The 19,529-nt window shown below is 45.9% G+C and overlaps 1 protein-coding gene across 2 annotated transcripts; it reads left to right on the top strand.

The window, feature by feature from the left end:
- The first annotated feature begins 218 nt into the window (after positions 1-218).
- Positions 219-19,476, top strand: LOC116942339 (anoctamin-6-like). 2 transcript variants are annotated; one of them, XM_076067068.1, is made up of 10 exons: positions 219-352; positions 2,348-2,559; positions 2,766-2,876; positions 3,550-3,652; positions 4,917-4,977; positions 7,095-7,234; positions 8,598-8,728; positions 13,585-13,790; positions 14,860-14,965; positions 16,385-19,476. In XM_076067068.1, exons 3-7 carry the CDS (start codon positions 2,842-2,844, stop codon positions 8,664-8,666), a joined length of 408 nt encoding a protein of 135 aa, XP_075923183.1. In that variant the 5' UTR covers positions 219-352; positions 2,348-2,559; positions 2,766-2,841; the 3' UTR covers positions 8,667-8,728; positions 13,585-13,790; positions 14,860-14,965; positions 16,385-19,476. The 2 variants fall into 2 exon arrangements, with proteins under 2 accessions (XP_075923183.1, XP_032810007.2); XM_032954116.2 differs by lacking the exons at positions 219-352; positions 2,348-2,559; positions 2,766-2,876 and having other exon boundaries at positions 2,892-3,652.
- The last annotated feature ends 53 nt before the right edge of the window (positions 19,477-19,529 follow it).

Genomic DNA, 19,529 nt, shown 5'->3' with positions numbered 1-19,529 from the left:
TAAAATAAATGTTTACTCCTACAACATCAGAGTGCAGCGCCACATTAAATACGCACTGCAATGACAATAGTTTAAAGCGATTTGAAGCATGTTCTATTTGGGGGGGGGGGCAGAGCTTTGTGACGTCATATTTGAGGGGGGGGGTCTGACTTATTTTTGTGACGCCGTGTGACGGGGGTGGGGGGGGTAAAAAATCGTCCAAAGTCGCGTGACGTCATTTGTGGACGGCCCCTAACGCGAAATGAGAGCAAAATTACATCTGTGCTCGATTTTGTTTGGCAGACGAAGAGGTCCGAGTATCGGGCAAGGCTGCTGAAGACGGTGGCTGGAGCTCGAGACGGAGCCCAAGGAGGTAAGTTGTCTGCGTGTCTCTTTAGCTGTGGATCACACAGTAGAACGAGGTGAAGGTGGGAGGAGTGTGATTTCTTGTTCACGTCACTGCTGGCAGAAGGTGCTCCGCTAGATGTGAGCGCTAGGGAACTCCCTCCGGAGGGCATTCAGCCTACCCTTACATGCTCGTCAGATGTCTCGGAAGAGATGGGAATAACTACACTTTACACCGCCACGCAAAATCCGCCGATTAACAGTGGTTTAGCCATTTTTTTAAATTGGTGAATGAACAGAGGTGGTTTGGGGGGGGGGGATATCTAAGAAACAGTCCGTGGTTTGCCAGTTCCGTGATGCCACCCGTTAGCACAGACGCGGCGTGTCCGCGAAATAACGCAGACACCGTGATTCGCAATATAAAGGGTTTCGTGTGTGGGTGCAGGGGGAGTGGGGGGTGTGGGGGGCTGGTGGGGGAGGGGAGTGGTGGGTCGGAGGTTGCGAATAAGATGATGGTGGTGCGTCAATAATAATTAGTGCGCTAATTATTTTAGCTGTCATTGCAGCCACTTCGTTCTTGGGTCCTCTATCGGTGCGGTGTGTAAACATTCGTTCCGGTGAGACAAAAGTGGCCGCCTGTGTGATGCTGCCAGCCATACCGTTCTCTCGCGCGCCTTCATAGATGCTCACAAGCAGCACTTGCCCTGACCGATATGATTCCTGACCTTGCCCACTCGGTGGCAATGAGCTTCTCAATTCTGAATCAAAAGCGGAATCTTTATTTATTACTGGAGGAATCCGATGAGCTATAAAGCTCTCTTTTCACAGATGTCCAGTAGTGGTCGGCTGGGCGTGTATTTGTTCTCCTGCGTGTGTGCCATTCCGGCTGTTGGTGACGTACAAAGAGGTGTTCTGCCTCTCCCGTGTGTTTTTTTGGGGAGGGTTCTAAACCGTTCGGCTTGACGTCCCCCACCAACACGCGGCCACGACCTGGAGGCGCACGGGAGCTGCTGTGCCGCAAAACGACGAGAAAAAAAACCACACGTGATCATGGCCCACTCTCGCAAAGGAGACGGCGGTTGTTGTCCCCTTGAGTCCCCCCACCTGGTTCAACAAAAGAGAAGGAAACCAAAACTCGGTGCCGTTGACCAGGAGTCGGTGAGCGGACGCACCGCCTTCGTGAAGGTGCACGCGCCGTGAGAGCCTCTCAGCACCTATGCTGAGATCCTGCACGTCCAGGCAAGGGGCTCACTTGACGGTCATTGCAAAGATGACGCTGGTGGTGATGGTGATGATGATTCCTATGGGTGATTATGATTGTGTTGATCATTGTGATGATGATGATGATCATTGTGATGGAATGTTGTGATAATTGTTGATGACCGTGATGATGGTCATAATGATTGTGATGATGGCGACGATTGTAATGATTGTGATGATGGTGATTATTGCGATGATAATCTTTTCATGATGACCATATTGATCATGATTTTGACAATAATTTACGAATTTTAAAAGATAATAAATGTCGCAGACTTTTACAGACATTGAGAAACGGAAATATACAGACAGATTTAAAAAAACATACATGATAAAAAAATAGATTCGAACATTTACTGTTAAGATAAATGGCCTTGAGCAGAACATGTCACGAGAAGCGATGATGATGATGATGATGGTTGCTGATCGAGACCAACGATAGAGTGGCAGCCAAAGGAGGGAATGTGCCCAAGAGGATGTCCAATGTAGAGATGAGAGTGGCTCGGGTGCAGGTGCTCATGATATGGACAATAGTTGGGGCCTTGTAATTAGTGGGCGGGATAGGCAGAGACATTGGCATTTGGCAGACGGATTGTTGCATGATAGGAACGGTGAGCGATGATAACTCGTGGGAGATCTTCATCCATCAGATGACTGATCATGGCTGATGATGTTGCTTTATGATGATGAAATGTATCAAAGACGCAGTATCATATCACGTGCCCGTGGCAAAGTGTTTCACCCGTTCAAATAAATCAAACAGGTGCCACTCGGGGAGAGCGACCTCGGCCAGGTGTCGCGTTCGGATCGCGGGCCGCCCGGTTGCCTGGGCAAGCTCTTCCGCCTGAAGCCGGGAGCCGTGCGTGCCAAAGCAGCCCGACGACTTCACAGGGGGCCTTCCGGCGGTCGCAGCAGGACGTCTATCCCATCACCGATCGCGACGCCCTCATCCCGCCGGCCGTACGCAGCCAGATCGTACGTCTGCTTTGAGATTGCCTTGGATTAGGGTTGGTTTACGGGTCGGTTCAAGACCGAATTTCTGGGCTGGTGGCAGTTGGAGAGGCGGGAGGGAGGTCGCGTTTGCACAGTTAAGTCAGTCAACCATAGCTCACCCAACCATGCGTGTGATGTGTTGCATGTGTGTATTGTGTGTGTGTTGTGTGTGATACATGCTCTTGCAGGTCCACCACATGCTGCTTTATTGCCACGTGTCACAGGACAGTTAAACGACTTTCAACCTCAACCGGATGATCTCCAATGGTTGCTACACGGCTGCTTACCCACTGCATGATGTAGGTTGAGGGGGGGGGGGATGGAGGGGAGGAATGCGGTGGAGTGCACATGGACACCTACACGAGAGGCCCATGTGCGACACCTATACTACTAAACTACATTATTTTTATTTTACCAGGTAAGGCCCACTGAGCTACATAGCTCGTTTTCAGAAGTGACCTGGCCAGAAATTACAGCTTAACGAAGTGGCTCATCATCACGTGGACATTCATCGCAGCCAAATACTCTAAACGCGTGACGTTGATTCTAAATGCGGAGGGGAAAAACCGGAGGAGCCGGACAAAAATCCACACGGCCACAGGGAGAGAGACGAGCAAACTCCAAATATACAGCAGCAGGCATCAGGGTCGGGATCGAACCCACGTCCCCCTGTGTACCGGGCGAGGTCGTTAACATCTCCTAGCTAACCATGGCCGTAGCGTCCCGCACTCTCGTACAGGACACTACTGCAAAGTCTTTCCTGGATGTGAGTTTTACTTTGGCTAATGCTAAAAGTTGGCACCCACCTTTTATTGCAACCTTGTTTCGAGTGGGGCAATGCCAAACGCAGGGGGTGCACAACACAATGGTAAGCACTGACTTGAGCCAAATTGTACTTCTCATTCAAGCGTAATATGACCATTGGCGCATGCGTGCGTGCGTGCACGCGTGTGCGCGTGTCTGCGTGTGCAGTGAAGAAATCTGCAACAGCTTCAGTGAAATCCTGGTCATGTGCCCCCAGTGTGACAAACGATGCACCTTCTGGAGGTTAAATGAAACCTGCGACTCTGCTAAGGTATCGCACAAACACAACATCGATGCTCCCCTTGCGATTAGGATAAGTATCGGTCATTGGAGTTGTCCATCATGGTCAGAACGCAAGCACCATGTTGCTGAGATTGTAGGATCATTAACCATGATCGAAGCATATGATGCTAAATACTACGCTGCCATTTGTGTGGCTGTTAAAAAGACAGAGATCCCCCTATAGTTGTATAGAGACTTTTGATTTAAAGCTTTCGTGACTGCAGGGATTCATATTCTTGGTTCGTTCGGTAAAGTCACGTAGAAGGGAAACAATAAAATAATAAATATATATATAAAACAATAAAATTCTCACGACGTTTCGACTGCAACACAAGCAATCATTATCAGGAACTACCCAATTGCTTTGTGTTGCAGCCGAAACGTCGTGAGAATTTTATTGTTTTATATATATTTTTATTATTATTTTATTGTTTCCCTTCTACGTGACTTTACCGAAATAACCAAGAATATGTATAGAGACTGTTGGGGCAAGTGCTGTTAGTCGGCACCTATTCAGGCTGGCACGGTGCACGAATGCGTGGTGTGGACAGCACCAGTGCTGGTTCTTTACACACCGCACCAGGTGCTCAGTCGACCGAGGGGAGGCGTAGGACCCGGGTCAGGCAATTGCTGCTGATATTGGTTTTGTAGTTGCAGTGCACTAATCACTACGCCACTGTTGACCACTGGGTGTTTTAAACACACGAGCACGCACGTATAGGTAGACTGTGTTTAGTTTAAGCAAATATGGCTTATTAATGGAATAAGTCAATGCTTGGACACACACGTGCGTGAAGCTGAATGCACCATCACATCCCAGCGTGAATTAATCCGATGCTATGGTATTTTGTGAGCATTTCTTCACTATCAAGACAAGTCGACAAATTATTTTAAACTGTATTGGGGGTCCTAATTGGTGAACATATCACGACCAAGTAATTATTTACTACCGCTTGAACGTGTCCGAAATGGTTGTCTGCCATCAAGGAACTACCCAATGCATCTTCTTTCTCCTGTCACATTTGTACCGTTTTATTTTATGCATTAGTCGAACCATAAAAGCGTACGTGAATCGTGCACGATCGATTCCCCACCTGCAAAATACCGCAGGCGATGAATATATTTTAATCAGGTCATTGCATCGTTATTTTGCTGCTGCTGCTGCTGCTGTTAATATTGAACAGATGTGGATGCTCAGTTGGTACTGTACCCAGGTTTAATTGTGACCAGCACCTCCGCTCGTGTCGGTGCAGAGTTCGTCTATTTATGAAAACCCGGACACCGTATTCTTCACAATCTTCATGGGACTTTGGGGTAAGTGATGCTGAACATTGGCGCACATTTCCCAACGACAAGCTTCAACGTTATTGCGATGATGATGACGATAATGATGGTGATTGACACACGCACGACTATGTCTAGCAATGCCCCTATTTAACGACGATGTGTATTCACATATCCCTTTTGTCAATCCACTGCCCAATGAGGGCTTCCCCACAACAAGCTGATCTTGGGGGCTATTTGACCATACTTCACGTTGGCCAGCACGGGTTGATGAAGGCGCGGAGTATAGATGTGTGCACATAGTCGAGGACAACAACACCTTTTTCCCACGTGGCCCTCTGGTGCCCACCCACTGAGCTCAGCCCACAGATGCCTATGACTTACTTAGCATGCACAGCAGTCACCCAATCCCAGCACTATCCAGGGCTCGAGCACGCTGAGCATCCTAGATACAACGAGATCAAGCATATTCTGGGTGAATTAATTATTTCAGTCTAAAGCTCGGAGTTGTCGTGTTCCCTGGTGATTCGTGAATGGGTTTGTGGCATCTTCGTCCCGGTGCATATGATGGCCTGTTTCTTTGATGGTGCACATCATGTCAGTTATGTGCCCAGGATAGTAAGATAAAAACTCACTTTGATGGAACATGCAACGAGACAGTCTTGTAATCGTGATGGTGACCAATATATTTTGGACCGACCTATGACGGTGTAATGAATAAACCTATGACGGGAAGGGCATCATTATTGCCTTATTCCTTCTCCCATTGCGGCAGAAGGCAATAATGTATTGGGGATGCCCTCCAAACATGTGAACAATGTGTGAGTTTGATGCCCATCGTTGATATGTTAACGTTCCAGTGGTTTTTGTGCGACGTAAACATTTTCCAGATGCACTTTGCAAGTGTTTATATTGTTTACAACTCGTTTTGTATCACGCTTGTTTACCAAGAAACACCTCTTTGAGTATCACGACCCTTATTCAGGAGAGTCCTGCTAACTTTCCAGGAGGGGGCGATAATGGCTCTGTATTTTCCAATTGACTATTTTGCCGGTTATTTTCAAATTGGAAACCTGTGGACATGATGCCGGCACACAATGGCATACGCTTGCAAATGGTGTTGCGGGATGTTCAACGTCCACTGTAATTCAGATACACCGGCAGTATTAATCAGGGCGGCCACTGCATTTGGAGGGTGTGAACCTCTCCAACATGATAGCTAGGCGGCTCAGAGTCCAGAGGGCTGAGTTGGCACCGCTGAGATTCATGGTTCTAATCCAGGCAGCCGCCTCTAATTCAACCAGTTTCTCATTTGCAATGACTACATGGACACAACTGAATTACCAATGTCAAATGAAAAACCCCTCAGCACATTATATTTGGTTCTGCACTTAAACTAAATCCCAATTCTGAGAATAAAAAGGGTAAATATCCATTTGCCCTGCGACAAGCATACATTTTGGTTACAGAGCAGTTGGTATAGTGCTGCCCCCAGATGTGTGGATCAGATGGCATTTGAAGGGATTTGAGAGGTAGCTCTTTGGTAGCCACTTCCTTGTGCCATTGTCTAACTAAATAAGTAATATTTTTAAAAAAACCTGTTTTTAAAAACACGCTTTTATGAAATGTACTAATAATGGCAGAACTCCACGACTCCAGGAAGTGGCCCCGAAGCTTGCCACAACGTAAGGGGACCGTGGTGATTTACAGCCAACGTCAGTTGAGCGTGGACAATTAGACCCAAGCCGAAACATAACATATAAAAAAATAATGTTAAAAAAATAAATGTTTCTTGTTTAATGATAGAATATAGTATTGTCATCAGTATGACGCAAGTATACCAAGTTTGCAGTCGATACCACATTGGGATACAACAACGACAACGACAACAGACAGAGTGAGTTAAAAGAAAGCGTGTAGTAATAATAATAATAAAAGGGTGGCATGGCTCTGCAAAAGATGCATACTCCATCACGTGACATGACACCCATGGCACATTTTTTTAGGTATTTATGAAAGTAAAACAAAGTACTCATTTTCAGTTACTGTGAAAATATCATATAAAAGACGGCATTATGTAACGTCTAAACCTGGAGTATTCGGGAGTCGGATTACTTTTGAAAGTTGCCGTGTGGCGTGTGATGCAGCCACGGTGTTCCTGGAGATTTGGAAGCGCTACCAGACGTCGCTCGCTCTCCGCTGGGACCTGACGGAGGAGGAGGGCGATCCGATCCGACCTGAGTATGAGGCTCGCTGCACAAGCAATAAGCTCAACATCATCACCATGGTAAAGCTTTCTGTCATCCCCACGACGACTACCTCATCACACACGCCTCTATGTTGTCCCGTTGGATAAGTAACTTGTACTGTTTTCTTTCATGACAGTTGCTGGCGTTTTCGCCGAATTTCCATCGCGATTGTGCTGTTGCCGCCGTGTCGTGCACAGAAGAATTCATGATGAACTTTCGCAGAGCGGCGCATCACCACATGTTAGAGAGAGGTCCACAGAAACAATTATTGACCCCTTCAAGGGACCACAATAGGGGGCAGCATTTTCCTATGCATTCCCATCCACTCTGCTCAGAAGAAATGTTCGTGATGGTCAAACCAATATGTTTAATTAATTTATTTATGTAAAAAGCTGACATTTGGCCAATTTAAGCACAGAAACTAATCTAATATTACAGGAGTTTATTTTTATTTCTTCAATACTGACCAAGCTGATCATCTTACTACACTTGAGAAATCTGTTCAATTAGAGGCAGCTGCCTGGAGTCTAATGCAGAATCTCAGTGCTGCCAACTCAGCGCTCAGACCTCTGAACCACCCGACCACCTTGCATCATTGCAATGCTTAACCAGTGTTGGGTAGACAAAGGATGCCTCGTTAGCCCACATTAATGGGTCTCACTAGCAGCGCTTTCTCTGTCAGCCTCATGCATTCAAACTGTGGCACTGCTCCATACGAGGTTAGCAGTTAACACCCGCAGTCAACTGTTCCTACAAAGTTCACCTTGGGCTATTGCTGCATCAAGTTTCATCCGGGCAGTTCCATAATTTTAGGCAAGCAACGTCCATGACTGGCAGTAGGTTTAAGCGTTGTTCTGTCTCACGCTCTGGCGTGTTTTTTCGTGTTGCACCGCAATGTTGTCCAGCACGGTGTCTGATGTTTCGCTCGACATGCTGGGAAGCTTCCTGTGGTTCAACCCCGAAAACACATTCGAGAGCTCTTAACCCTTTCTCATTTCGAGACGTCTACAAGTTGCGGTGTGGTGTCCCGTTCACTTCTGAATCTCAGAGCGCACAAGCGGCTCCGTGTTAATTTGATTTAGAGAGGCGTGGTGCCGTTGTTTTTAAAGACATTGAACTCACCGCAGAGAACAGTAGCGACACGACCACGCTCTATGATAGCTGGCGCCGGAACGTGCTGCACACCCTCCCGCATGGCCTTGCGAGAGCCTCGGTACCAATAAAGTTATTATCTTTCGGTTTTTTATTCCGGTTTCGTTTTGACGACATACACGTACGTCATCGGAACGAGAAAGGGTTAAACAGACAACCCCAAGTTGATGATTAAATGTGTCCGTGCCTACTACGGGCATTCATCTGCATGTCTGCGTGCCCCCCCCCCTCCTTTCCGCCAATCCCCAGGTGATTCAGCAGTTGGTTGGCTCAGTGTCGGGCCAAGAAACGGCCTCAGAATGTCCATACGCGCTGTGAGCAGGACATGGGCCTGCAGCCGCAGAGTTCGCTCGGACTCTTCGACGAGTACCTCGAGATGGGTATGACCGACTCGGAGGGATCTGCATTGCTCCGTCAGCGGTGCATTGTTATTTTTTTTGGTATTAAACACAAAACAATTGGGCGTAATTTTATTGGACAGTATGCGTGCAGCTCTTTGTCAATCTGCTGTGCGGGTTTGAGTCATTTGACCCGTGTTTCTGGTTGGTAAAGGCAGGGAGCACAGATGTGAAAGAATACTATGCTGTATGCACAATACAACAACGAATTTTGCTGCACTGACCTCTGTTGTCCACAATGCTGCAGCCTACAACAAGTATGAAACCAGTTTTTCAACCACATCAATTCCATACACCCATCCATCAAATTCACCATGGAAGTGGAAAACGATGGCAAGCTACCATTCCTGGATGTTTTGATTGAGAAGAGGCCTGATGGCTCGTTGGGACATGCTGTCTACAGGAAAGCCACTTAACGCGTATTCCTATCTAAAGCCTGACTCCCACGACCATCTGGTCCAGAAGAACTCCCTCATCAAAACACTACACCATAGGGCCCGCTGCATCTCCGATCAGTGCCACCTAGCCAGTGAACTGGAGCACGTACACCAAGCCCTCAAGATGAATGGATACTCAGACCGCACAATCCGCAAAGCTGTATCCCCAACCGTGGGGAGACAACCATCTGAGGACCCAATCAAAACCATCACCTTGCCATACATAGCAGGTGTTACCAAAAAGATTTCCAAAATCTTAAACAAACAAAAGATTCAGGTCCGATTCAATACAGTACACGAAATCCGTGATTTGATCCCATCTGTGAAGGATGTCATTCTTGAAATGCAATACCCTGGTGTCTACAAACTAAGTTGTGTCTGCGGCAGCAGTTACATTGGGGAAACGAAACGACATGTCTCGGACCGTGTTCGCGAACACAAGGCAAGATTTGAAACACGGCAGAACCAATACCTCTGCAGTGTCTGATCATTGTTATAACGCAGTGGGCTCGCACGATATTGTTTTTTCCGAGACCAAGGTACTCTGAAAACCTTCGGGCTACCTTCAAAGATTTGTCCATGAAGCCATCCAGATATATATAAACACAGAGACAATTTCAACCAAGAAGATGGGTATAAGCTGAGCAATCATTGGAAGGACGTTATTGACCAAGCAAAGTCGTAACTTGCTGTGGTGCTTCCATTCTTCCCTGCCGTTTGGCTGTTCTCTCCGACTCTCTGAGTTGCATTGCCCTGTTAGGTGCCTCTGCATTAACGGGCTGGAGTCTCACTAGCATGGCCACCTCTGCTCCCTTAGCCTCGATGTATCGATGGTTCTGGCTGTGTGATGGGCTGTGTGTCTCACTGATGCGACCACCGTTGCGGTGGTTCCCTTGCGTGGACGCGCTTGCCTCACAGCGCAGTTGGCAGCGCCGCAGCTTGTGCTACACATAGACATGACATTAACTTGCTAATCCCCCTAATTTCCCTGCCTAATCTCTCCCATCAACATAGTGCTAATCTCCCATTAACACTGCTGTTGTGTGCATATGCGGGATGATACTCTTATGCGGCGACGGAAGCTCATTCCATGCTAATCTCTCTCCCTAATCTCTCTCTCCTTATTCTCCCCCATTAACACAACTGACGTGCTTGCGTCCGGGGATGAAATTCCTTTCCAACTCAGACCCCGCTTGCTTGCCCATCGCCACATAAATAACCTTGTTGTAACAACTCTCTCGCTGGTTCAGCAGTTCCACTTGAATCTAAATGTGGAAGGAAAAACCGGAGAAAACCCAGAGGAAAACTCCACGCGACCACGGGGAGAACACACACACTCCAAATATACAGCAGGTATTAGGGTCAGGATCAAATCCGCGACCTCCTGTATACCAGGCGAGGCAGTTAACATCTCGGCACCGTGGCCAGATGTTAATACGGGTTGGCGAAGGGCTGGAATGGGGACCAGGACTGGCTAAGATATCACCCTCCACTGGCGTTAGCCGTAGCTGGAAATTCAACGCAGGCGGCTGAGTTCAAAGCACAGTGTGTGAATCACTGCACCACCACTCCCCCCAACCCATCCCACGCACCCCACCCCAAACGTTGTGACAGGTAAAGTTTCAGCCCTGTGATTGCTTGCTCATGCCACTGTTGGCTGGAGGGTCACAAATAGAGGTAGCGCTAGAGAGCCCCTCAACAAGATAATTGGCCTACTATTCCACGCTCTGCCAGATGTGTTGTAAAACGTGGGAGTACCCAGACTATAACTAGCCCATTTGTACTATCGGGGGGCCAAAGCCTGGGGTTGGTTTAACAAAACGACCCATCGCTTCAACTGCTGCATGAGATCGAACTGACGACTGTTGGTTTAACACGTAGGCTTTCACAACCAATATTGTTCATAATAAACGTTTTTGGGTTAGATCGCGTTATTTCTAAATGTGTCGTAACCCTCCACCACCCGACACGACCAATCACTAAAAAAGTGTAACGTTGACAAAAGACAAATAGTTCACTACTTTAGCCCACCGGTGTGTTGAAGAGTGAAACCACAACATTTACAATTTTTGACTACGACGTTTCGCTGGTAATTACATCCAGCATCATCGGGCAATTTGCCAGAATAGTGAAGCCCTCACTTGCTCCCGGTCACCCTGCTGCTCTATTTAAGAACGGGAGCAAGTGAGGGCTTCACTATTCTGGCAAATTGCCCGATGATGCTGTATGTAATTACCAGCGAAACGTCGTAGTCAAAAATTGTAAATGTTGTGGATTCACTCTTCAGCACACCGGTGGGCTAAAGTAGTGAACTACAGTATTTGTATTCTTAGCTCTTTCGGTAAAGTCACGTTGAAGGTAAACAATAAAATAATAAAATATATATAAAACAATAAAAAGTCTCACGACGTTTCGACCATAACACAAACGGTCATCATCAGGTGTGAAAAAACCAACGCCAAGAAACATTTGAAAGAAGTGGCGGTTTGCATTTATTTATTTTTAAACGGTGTTTTTTTGCCGTTAGCACCACGGGCAGCGATTTGACAGTTTGTTTAGAAGGACGAGTCCATCTATGTTCTGAAAAGAGGAGGGGGGAGACGGAAAATTAATGTATGCTGTCTGAAAGCCACCGTAAGCGTGAACAATCAATTAAGACCTGAAATGGTTTATCAAATCCTTCCAATGATTGCCAAGCCAGAATCCATCTTCTCGGTTGAAATTGTCTCTGTGCTTGTATATGTGGATAGCCTCATGAACCAATCTCTCATGGTAGCCAGATGGCTTACAAAGAACCTCTGTCTTGGAGAAGTCAATGTCATGTGAGCCTACTGAATTATAACAATGATCTGCCACGGCCGAGGTGTTGATCCTACCGTGTTTAAGGTCTGCTTTGTGTTCACGAATGCGGTCCAAGACATGGCGTTTGGTTTCTCCAATATAACTACTACCACAGAGGCAACTTAGTTTGTAGACACCAGGGTACTGTATGTCCGGAATCACATCTTTTACAGACGGAACCAGATCACGGATTTTATGTAATGTGTTGAAACGGACCTGGATCTTGTGTTTATTCAAGATTTTGGAGATCTTTTTTGTGATCCCCGCAATGTAGGGTAAAGTGATGGTTTTCAAAGGCTCCTCAAGAGGGTCCTTCTTCATGGTTTGAGTGATAGCTTTGCGGATTGTATAGTCGGAGTAACCATTAGCCTTAAGAGCTTGGTGTACGTGCTTGAGTTCACTGGCTATGTGTTCCTGGTCGGATATGCATTGGGCTCTATGGTACAGAGTCTTGATGAGAGAATTCTTCTGTGATGGATGGTGGTGGGAATCCGGTTTCAGATAAGCATCCGTATGGGTAGCTTTCCTGTAGACAGAGTGGCTCATTGAACCATCAGGTCTCTTTTTTATTAGGACATCCAAAAAACGTAGCTTGCCATCTTTTTCGACTTCCATGGTAAATCTGATGGCTGGGTGTATGGAATTGATGTGGCCGAGGAATTGGTCTAGAGCAGGCCAGCCATGTGGCCAGATGACAAAAGTGTCATCCACGTACCTCTTCCATAAGGTTGGGCGCAGAGTGGCAGTCTGGATGGCTTCAGTCTCAAATTTCTCCATGAAAATGTTAGCTATAACCGGAGATAGGGGGGAGCCCATTGGGGTGCCCTCAGTTTGTTTGTAGAAAATTCCATTCCAAGTGAAGTATGTATTGGTTAAACAGTGTCCCACCAGGGGGGGTACCTCAGTGTTTAGTCCTTGATGAACCAAGTCTTCAATGATTGCGATGGTGTCAGGTACAGGAACTTTGGTGAATAAGGAAACTACATAAAAACTGACAAGCAGGTCGTCTGGGGACAGGGAAATACCCTTGATTGTCGATACCTGGTGAGTAGAATATTGTACCGCAGAGGTGGTTTTTCCAGTGAAAGGACGCAGAATTTCAGACAAAAAACGAGCCAGTTTGTAGGTGGGGGAGTTGATAGTAGAGACGATGGGACGATGGGGGAGTTGATAGTAGAGACGATGGGACGAAGGGGTGTATCTACTTTATGTATTTTTGGTAAGCCGTATAATCTTGGTGGCCTGGCAGCAGAAGACAGTATTTGTCTTTTGTCAACGTGACACTTTTTTACTGATTGGCTGTGTCGTGTGGTGGAGGGTTACAACACGTCTATAAATAACGCGATCTAACCCAAAAACCTTTATTATGATGACTGTTGGATTGCCAGTCATTGCGCTAAGCATTATGCCATGACAGCATCCCCCAAAATTGAACTTGTGACAATTCTTGCAATTACTCAGGACAGTTTGGGGAGTGAGTGGATGTTGGGAACCGGTGGTGTAATCACTGTGCATGCTTATTGACCGCTACCGCTTCGTGTCTGTGGGCGAATGCCATAGGCATGCATCGTGGCCTTCACGTCGGACATCATCCCACGGCTGTTGCACCACTACGACTACTCAGCAGGGCATGGCGAAGGTTCGCCTACCGTGCACCGGTACACTGAGAACAGCCTGTCCATATTCAATATCAGCAACTTCCAGGAGCGGAGTCGTCCCGACAACCTGCCATCCTGGTTTGACCCGGAAATCCACACAGTGTACAGGTTTGTGCAGCTGAATGCAATGATCTCATTTCGGGGGGGGGGGGGGGGGTGGTGCTGTCCTCGTGGATGTGATTCCCAGATTTCTGGGTATGCTGCCTAACAGATGTGCGATCCTTATGGGTGTGGTGTTGTAGTAGATGTGACATCATTCTGGGTGTGGTGTCTGAGTGGATACTGAACATCTGTAAAAAAAAGAGCTTTATAGCTCATCGGATTCCTCCAGTATAAATACAGATTCTTCTTCTGAGTGGATGTGACATCATTCTGGGTGTGGTGTCCTAGTTGATGTGACATCTTTCCTTCTGGGCGTGTCGTCCTCCTGGGTGTGATCTTTTGCTTGTTGTGTGTGATATGGTTGATTTGATGTAATTGCTCAATGTAACACCATCCTCCATATGACAGCCAGCTCAGTGATGCTGTCTTATTTGTGACGTGCGTAACAATGACTCTCTGACCATATTCCTATAAAATGAATTCTAGCAGAATGACACCTTGCTGTGTGATTTTATTTATTTATCCAGGAGGGCCTCTTTGAGTCCAAATATGCTTTTTTCAGGAAGGTCCTGCATTGGGAAATTTTGCCGATTGCAAAAAAATATGTATTTTTTAAATCAGTATACCCAATATAACCATATTCGCTCAATGTATAATATAGCCATGCTCACACATAACCGTAGCACTCAAAATGCACCTGATTGCCACAGATTTCAGAAGCTGAGCAAGCTTATTGAGTGTGGATCGTGCCTGGATTGGTGACCACAGGTGTTGCAGGTGGCTGCATTGTCGGCAGAGGGTATTGCAGCAAAATCAGTTGTTGTACTCGACTATGTTCCATCATCTATAGTCCTTGCCTTCATCAGCCCGCACTGACCAACGTGAAGCATGATCAGAATAACCCCCTCAACCTCTATAGTGTAGGAAGGCAGTCATCCAGAAGCAGACTGACAAACAGGCTGTGAACGGACATATGTACGTAACCATACTTATTGAATTTAGTGCCAATTCTACTTGCTATGCACGTTGCTCAGGACAGGCCGTGCGTGCTTGTGGTGTCATTACACGTGCGCAGATACAGAGGATATCGCTACCCGCCAGATCATCCCCATGTGTACTCCGTCACCACGCTGTACTGGCATATACTGGCGGCAAAGCTGGCCTTTGTCATCGTTGTGGAGGTACGTATCTGCATGCACTCACATATTCGTACACATTCATATGTACATCACAAGGCAAAGGTGTAGCCATGGAATTCCTTGCTCATGCCACTCTTAACCATTAACTATGTTTATTTTACCAGGTAAGGCCCACTGAGCTATATAGCTGTTTTTCAGAAGCGACCTGGCCACAAACGATGGCACAACGAAGTGGCTAATCACGTGGAAATTTAGAGCAGCCAAATACTCTAAACGAACGTTGCTAAACGTGGAGGGAAACACCGGAGGATAAGGAGACAAATCCTTGTGACCACAGCGAGAACATGCGAACTCCAAATAGGCAGCAGGCGTCAGGGTCGGGATCGCACCCACAACCACCTGCATACCAGGCGAGGGAGTTAACATCTCGCCACTGCACCGCCCCCTCCATGAGAGGGCGCGCGAGAGAGACCCTCCCAATTGTATTTGACGTCATGTGGGAGTGCCCACGATGTACCACACCCTCCTCCTGATCGACTGCCCAGGGCAGGGGTCGGCAACCAAAATAACCAAAAGAGCCATTTTTTGTTCATTCGATAAAACAAAAATCAATATTTCAAGAGCCGCTATGCAGTGCTTAAAGAGCTGCATACGCCTCTGGAACCGCAGGTTATCCACCCCTGGCTTAGGGTGCACCCATCTATACTTGCTGGCGGTGGGGGGACTGGACAGAGGCTGGGGGGATTTAAGAAGCTTGCTCATCGTTTCCACTGATTCGCCAAGAGAGCAAATTGACCCGGTGACCTCTGTATTGTAAGTCCAGTGTGTAAAAGCATTGCACCACGGCAGCATCCTGCAGGCTTCATCGTGAGCACTTCTTAAGGTCAGCAGAGCAACTTATTATCAGTGTCATGAGGTCATCACAGAAAATGTCACTGATGCTTTCACATCTCGCCATTGCATCATGTTTTCCAAGATCACAGATAATTGTGGTAATACGATACAATGTATTTATCTAATCCAAAAAAGTCACCGTGAGTCTCCGGAACTCTTTCGCAAGGATCCTGTTGGGAATGCGGTCTAAATTTGCCAAGTTTAATAACTTTTTCACACAGTAGTTAATTGTAGAAAAAAAACACAAAGCAACATCGATTCCTGTATATGTAAAATTGTACTTCTTTCGTACCATACGTAGCCAACCGTGCAAATCGGAGGTGCGACTCCTACTGGCAGACTAATGCTCATTTGGAGGCGGGTCCTGCATACACCTTGTATCATGCAGAGACAGCTGTCATTGGGGGTCACCTTGGCTAGACTGCAGCAGGGAATTTGAGTGGCTGAGATGAGTAGTGACGTATAAGTCGCTTTCAGTTGCTGAGGCATTGAAGCAAGCGCCTCTATACAGCGCATGCAAATCCTGAAACTGAAAATCCTTTGCTTGCGCCGTGGATGCATTCGCAGCACCTGATATTCTTCACAAAGGCCTTCATCGCCCACGTCATCCCGGGCACGCCATCCCACGTGCACGCCTGCGCACGTCACGAGCGCTTCATCGTGCGGGAGATTCTGGGGCGGGCAGAGCTACGTCGCCTCCGCAACTCCCCCGCCTCTTCCTCTTCCTCGGTCTCGCCGATGACGGCGGACATGGGCCTGCTCCACCGTCCGCCGCACGCAGACATTTCGCTGGGGGGTTACACCCAGCTTCGTCAGGTGTGAGCGGCGGCTCCGCAAGAGCAGGGATCGAAAGAAAAAACGATTTGGACATGGAATTTGCGATGCAGGGCACTGCTGAAAAGGCGTGCAGCAATGAAATGTCTTTGTAGATGAAGGTCGTCGTAATAATAATTGTTGTAAAATTATTTTAAGTTATTAGAATTTTGTCAAAATTACTTAAAATATTGTTAAATGGTATATCAGCAAAAATTACGTATGAATGTAAAATTACTTCCGAGAGATTAAAGTTAATGTACATTTAAATTGATTTTTAAAAATGTTTATTATGGAAATGCAAAATGATCAAAGTGAATAAAATGTGAATTTATAAAGATGGCATTTTTTTGTAACATTACAATGGCTATAAATGAAGAAAATAACTGGATTTAAATGTCTTAATCCGAAAAGGTAAAACATTTTATTGGGCCTAAAACGTTTAAAAACGCAAAGCCGAATTAAATTGTTGTAATGCAAACCCCTGTTCTGAATTCAGCAAAAGCTCCTGAAGCCGTCCTAGTCACAGGGGAATGTCCTTCATTCTAAAAAATACTTCCTAAATATTTACGTTTCATTACATTAACTTAACATGTAATACGTTTAATCAAAACTTGTTAATAATTAAAAATGTACTTCTATGAATTTCTTTAAACACTTAAAACAAAAAACACATGCACTGGCAAATGTTAAACTATGTCACAATCGTGAAGCAGAGGTAGAAGTCTGATTCTTAAAATCTGAGAAACGGAGGATGATTCTCATGGGTTTGAAAAGTTTGTGTTTTTGTAAAATAAATAAATAATGATTGCAAAAGGCAGCTGGAGGCCCAGCAAATCACGTGGATGATTGTGGCGAACAAGAGCACGGGTTTAACGGAATTCCATACAACAGATAAGTACATGCTGTCTGTAGATCTAAAATTGCAACCGCACATAGATTACTAATTTACAATGGTCATTGAGCACACTTGTTCGTTTTAAGAAAATAAGTTGGTGGTCATGCTGCTGCTACAGCTGCGTTGGCAGCGGTGCACAATTAACAATAGCAAAAAAAACACATTCGTCAATAACACTGCCTTGTATTCTTGGTTCTTTCGGTAAAGTCACGTAGATAGAAAAAAAATACAATTCAAAATAAAAAACAATAATAATAAATTGAAAATAATAAAAGCAAAAAACAATAAAAATAGTAAAATAAAATTTTAAATAAATTGAAAAAACCCACGACGTTTCGATCGCAACACAAGCGATCGTCATCAAGCGGAGAGAAAATAAATATAGGCGACGTTTTGGGCGACGACCCTTCTTCACCAAAGTCTGAGACGTCGCCTATTAAATACGTTTTCTCCTTCGGCCAGTGTTATTGACGAATTTTCCTGCGTTTCCTCATCTTCGTAACCACATCTCAAACGTCCTATGCAAGGCGTGCACCTTGCCCTACCGAGCGTTGCTCAGTTAGCGCGTGAACGCTGCTCTGGTTGGAGTTTTGTGGCTTCTTTGAGAGCGGCGCTTCTCACCCGGTCTCTCACCTTACGGCACTTACTCCCGAGTTCGCTCGACCTTCGCAGCATACCACACCAAGGTATGCCTCAGGGCAGTGGTTCTTAATAACCGTTATTGCAGCCTTGCACCCCTTTGCTTCTTAATCGTAATTTTTTTTGAAAAACATGTTCATAAATACGTCGGGGTTTGATTAAACAAAGTAAGTTGTAACTTAACGTGCCCTTGCTTAATTTGTGTTTCGATGATTTACCTTAGAAAAAAAATCTGTCTACGCCTCGCGCCCCCAGTGGGTGCGTGCACCCCTGGTTAAGAACCACTGCCTCAAGGAATCAGCGAATACTGAACAATTGGTAGGTCCTAGAAGTCCTGTAAAATCAGGAGGGTCAAAGGCCTTGAGCTTTCATTTTCCGCGCCTCTGGGACTCTTTTAGAAGTGACGCCACGAATGCTGTTGGCGCAAATGAATATTTTCAATCGAATGTAAAAAACAATTGCTTGCGTTACCTTTTTGAATTGGATTTATTGGGCAAAAGCTTTTATTATTTTATTGTTTCCCTTCTACGTGACTTTACCGAAAGAACCAAGAATATGAATCCCCGCAGTCACGAAAACTTTAAATCAAAATTTAGCTTTTAGATATTTTATTGTTCAGAAATATAAAAGTTTATTTTCCCCACGTAAAGCTCATTGCGCTGTGTTTTTTTTTCAAGGGCGACGTGAAATGCTTTGCATAGAGCGTACAGCACACCGTTACGGATTGTAATCAGTCTCGGCGTGGTCAAGCAGCTGATGCCTATCCTATAAAAAAAATTCTGAAACAATTACCTGTCCCTGGAGCTGTTTTGTCATCCAACGCTTTGAACAATCAATACAAAAAAACACCGATGCAACTACAAGCAATATATTTTAGAACATTTAATTTGATAATAATAATAATAGCAAGTTCAGATCGCCAGCTCAGTGTGCCAAACACTGCATCGACGTTTCTCCCCCAAACTGAAATTATCTTGCGAAAAAAAAGGCGCAAAAATTTTAGTTTTACCAACACAGCATTTGCATGCTAAGCAACTGATATATACATTTAATATCAATGGCATCTGAACTTGATAAACGAGACGACACCAACTTCACGTCTAAGATAACTTCTACGCACAGAACAACGAAGTCCTTATAGGCAAAGATGCATAATGATGGCATGAGGGCCAGGATTTCACCACATCCAACGTCTCAAGCCACCATTTAACCACCCCCCTGGTTTTTCCTTAGAATGACAGGATCGACGTGCAGCCGTCTCTGTCTCTCTCTGTGTGTGTGGATGAAGCCCCAATTGGTTGCCTGACCTGACAGGGCGTGTTTCACAACGGGCAATTCACCAATCCAGCCAGAAAGCCCCTC

Source organism: Petromyzon marinus, chromosome 14 (genome assembly GCF_048934315.1).
Source record: "Petromyzon marinus isolate PM22_M1 ecotype Great Lakes invasive population chromosome 14, UKy_Petmar_22M1.pri1.0, whole genome shotgun sequence".
Classification (NCBI taxonomy): Eukaryota; Metazoa; Chordata; class Hyperoartia; order Petromyzontiformes; family Petromyzontidae; genus Petromyzon; species Petromyzon marinus.
The sequence above is the reverse complement of the archived record's forward strand: the minus strand, read 5'-3'. Positions and strand labels throughout refer to the sequence as shown.

Bases quoted from the DNA above. Each gene is read 5' to 3' on its own strand.
- LOC116942339 (XM_032954116.2), top strand. From the start codon at position 3,506: ATGCGTGCGTGCGTGCACGCGTGTGCGCGTGTCTGCGTGTGCAGTGAA. The intron at 4,978-7,094 runs GTAAGTGATGCT...CGTGTGATGCAG, and splicing joins AATCTTCATGGGACTTTGGG to CCACGGTGTTCCTGGAGATT. The intron at 7,235-8,597 runs GTAAAGCTTTCT...GCCAATCCCCAG, and splicing joins AGCTCAACATCATCACCATG to GTGATTCAGCAGTTGGTTGG.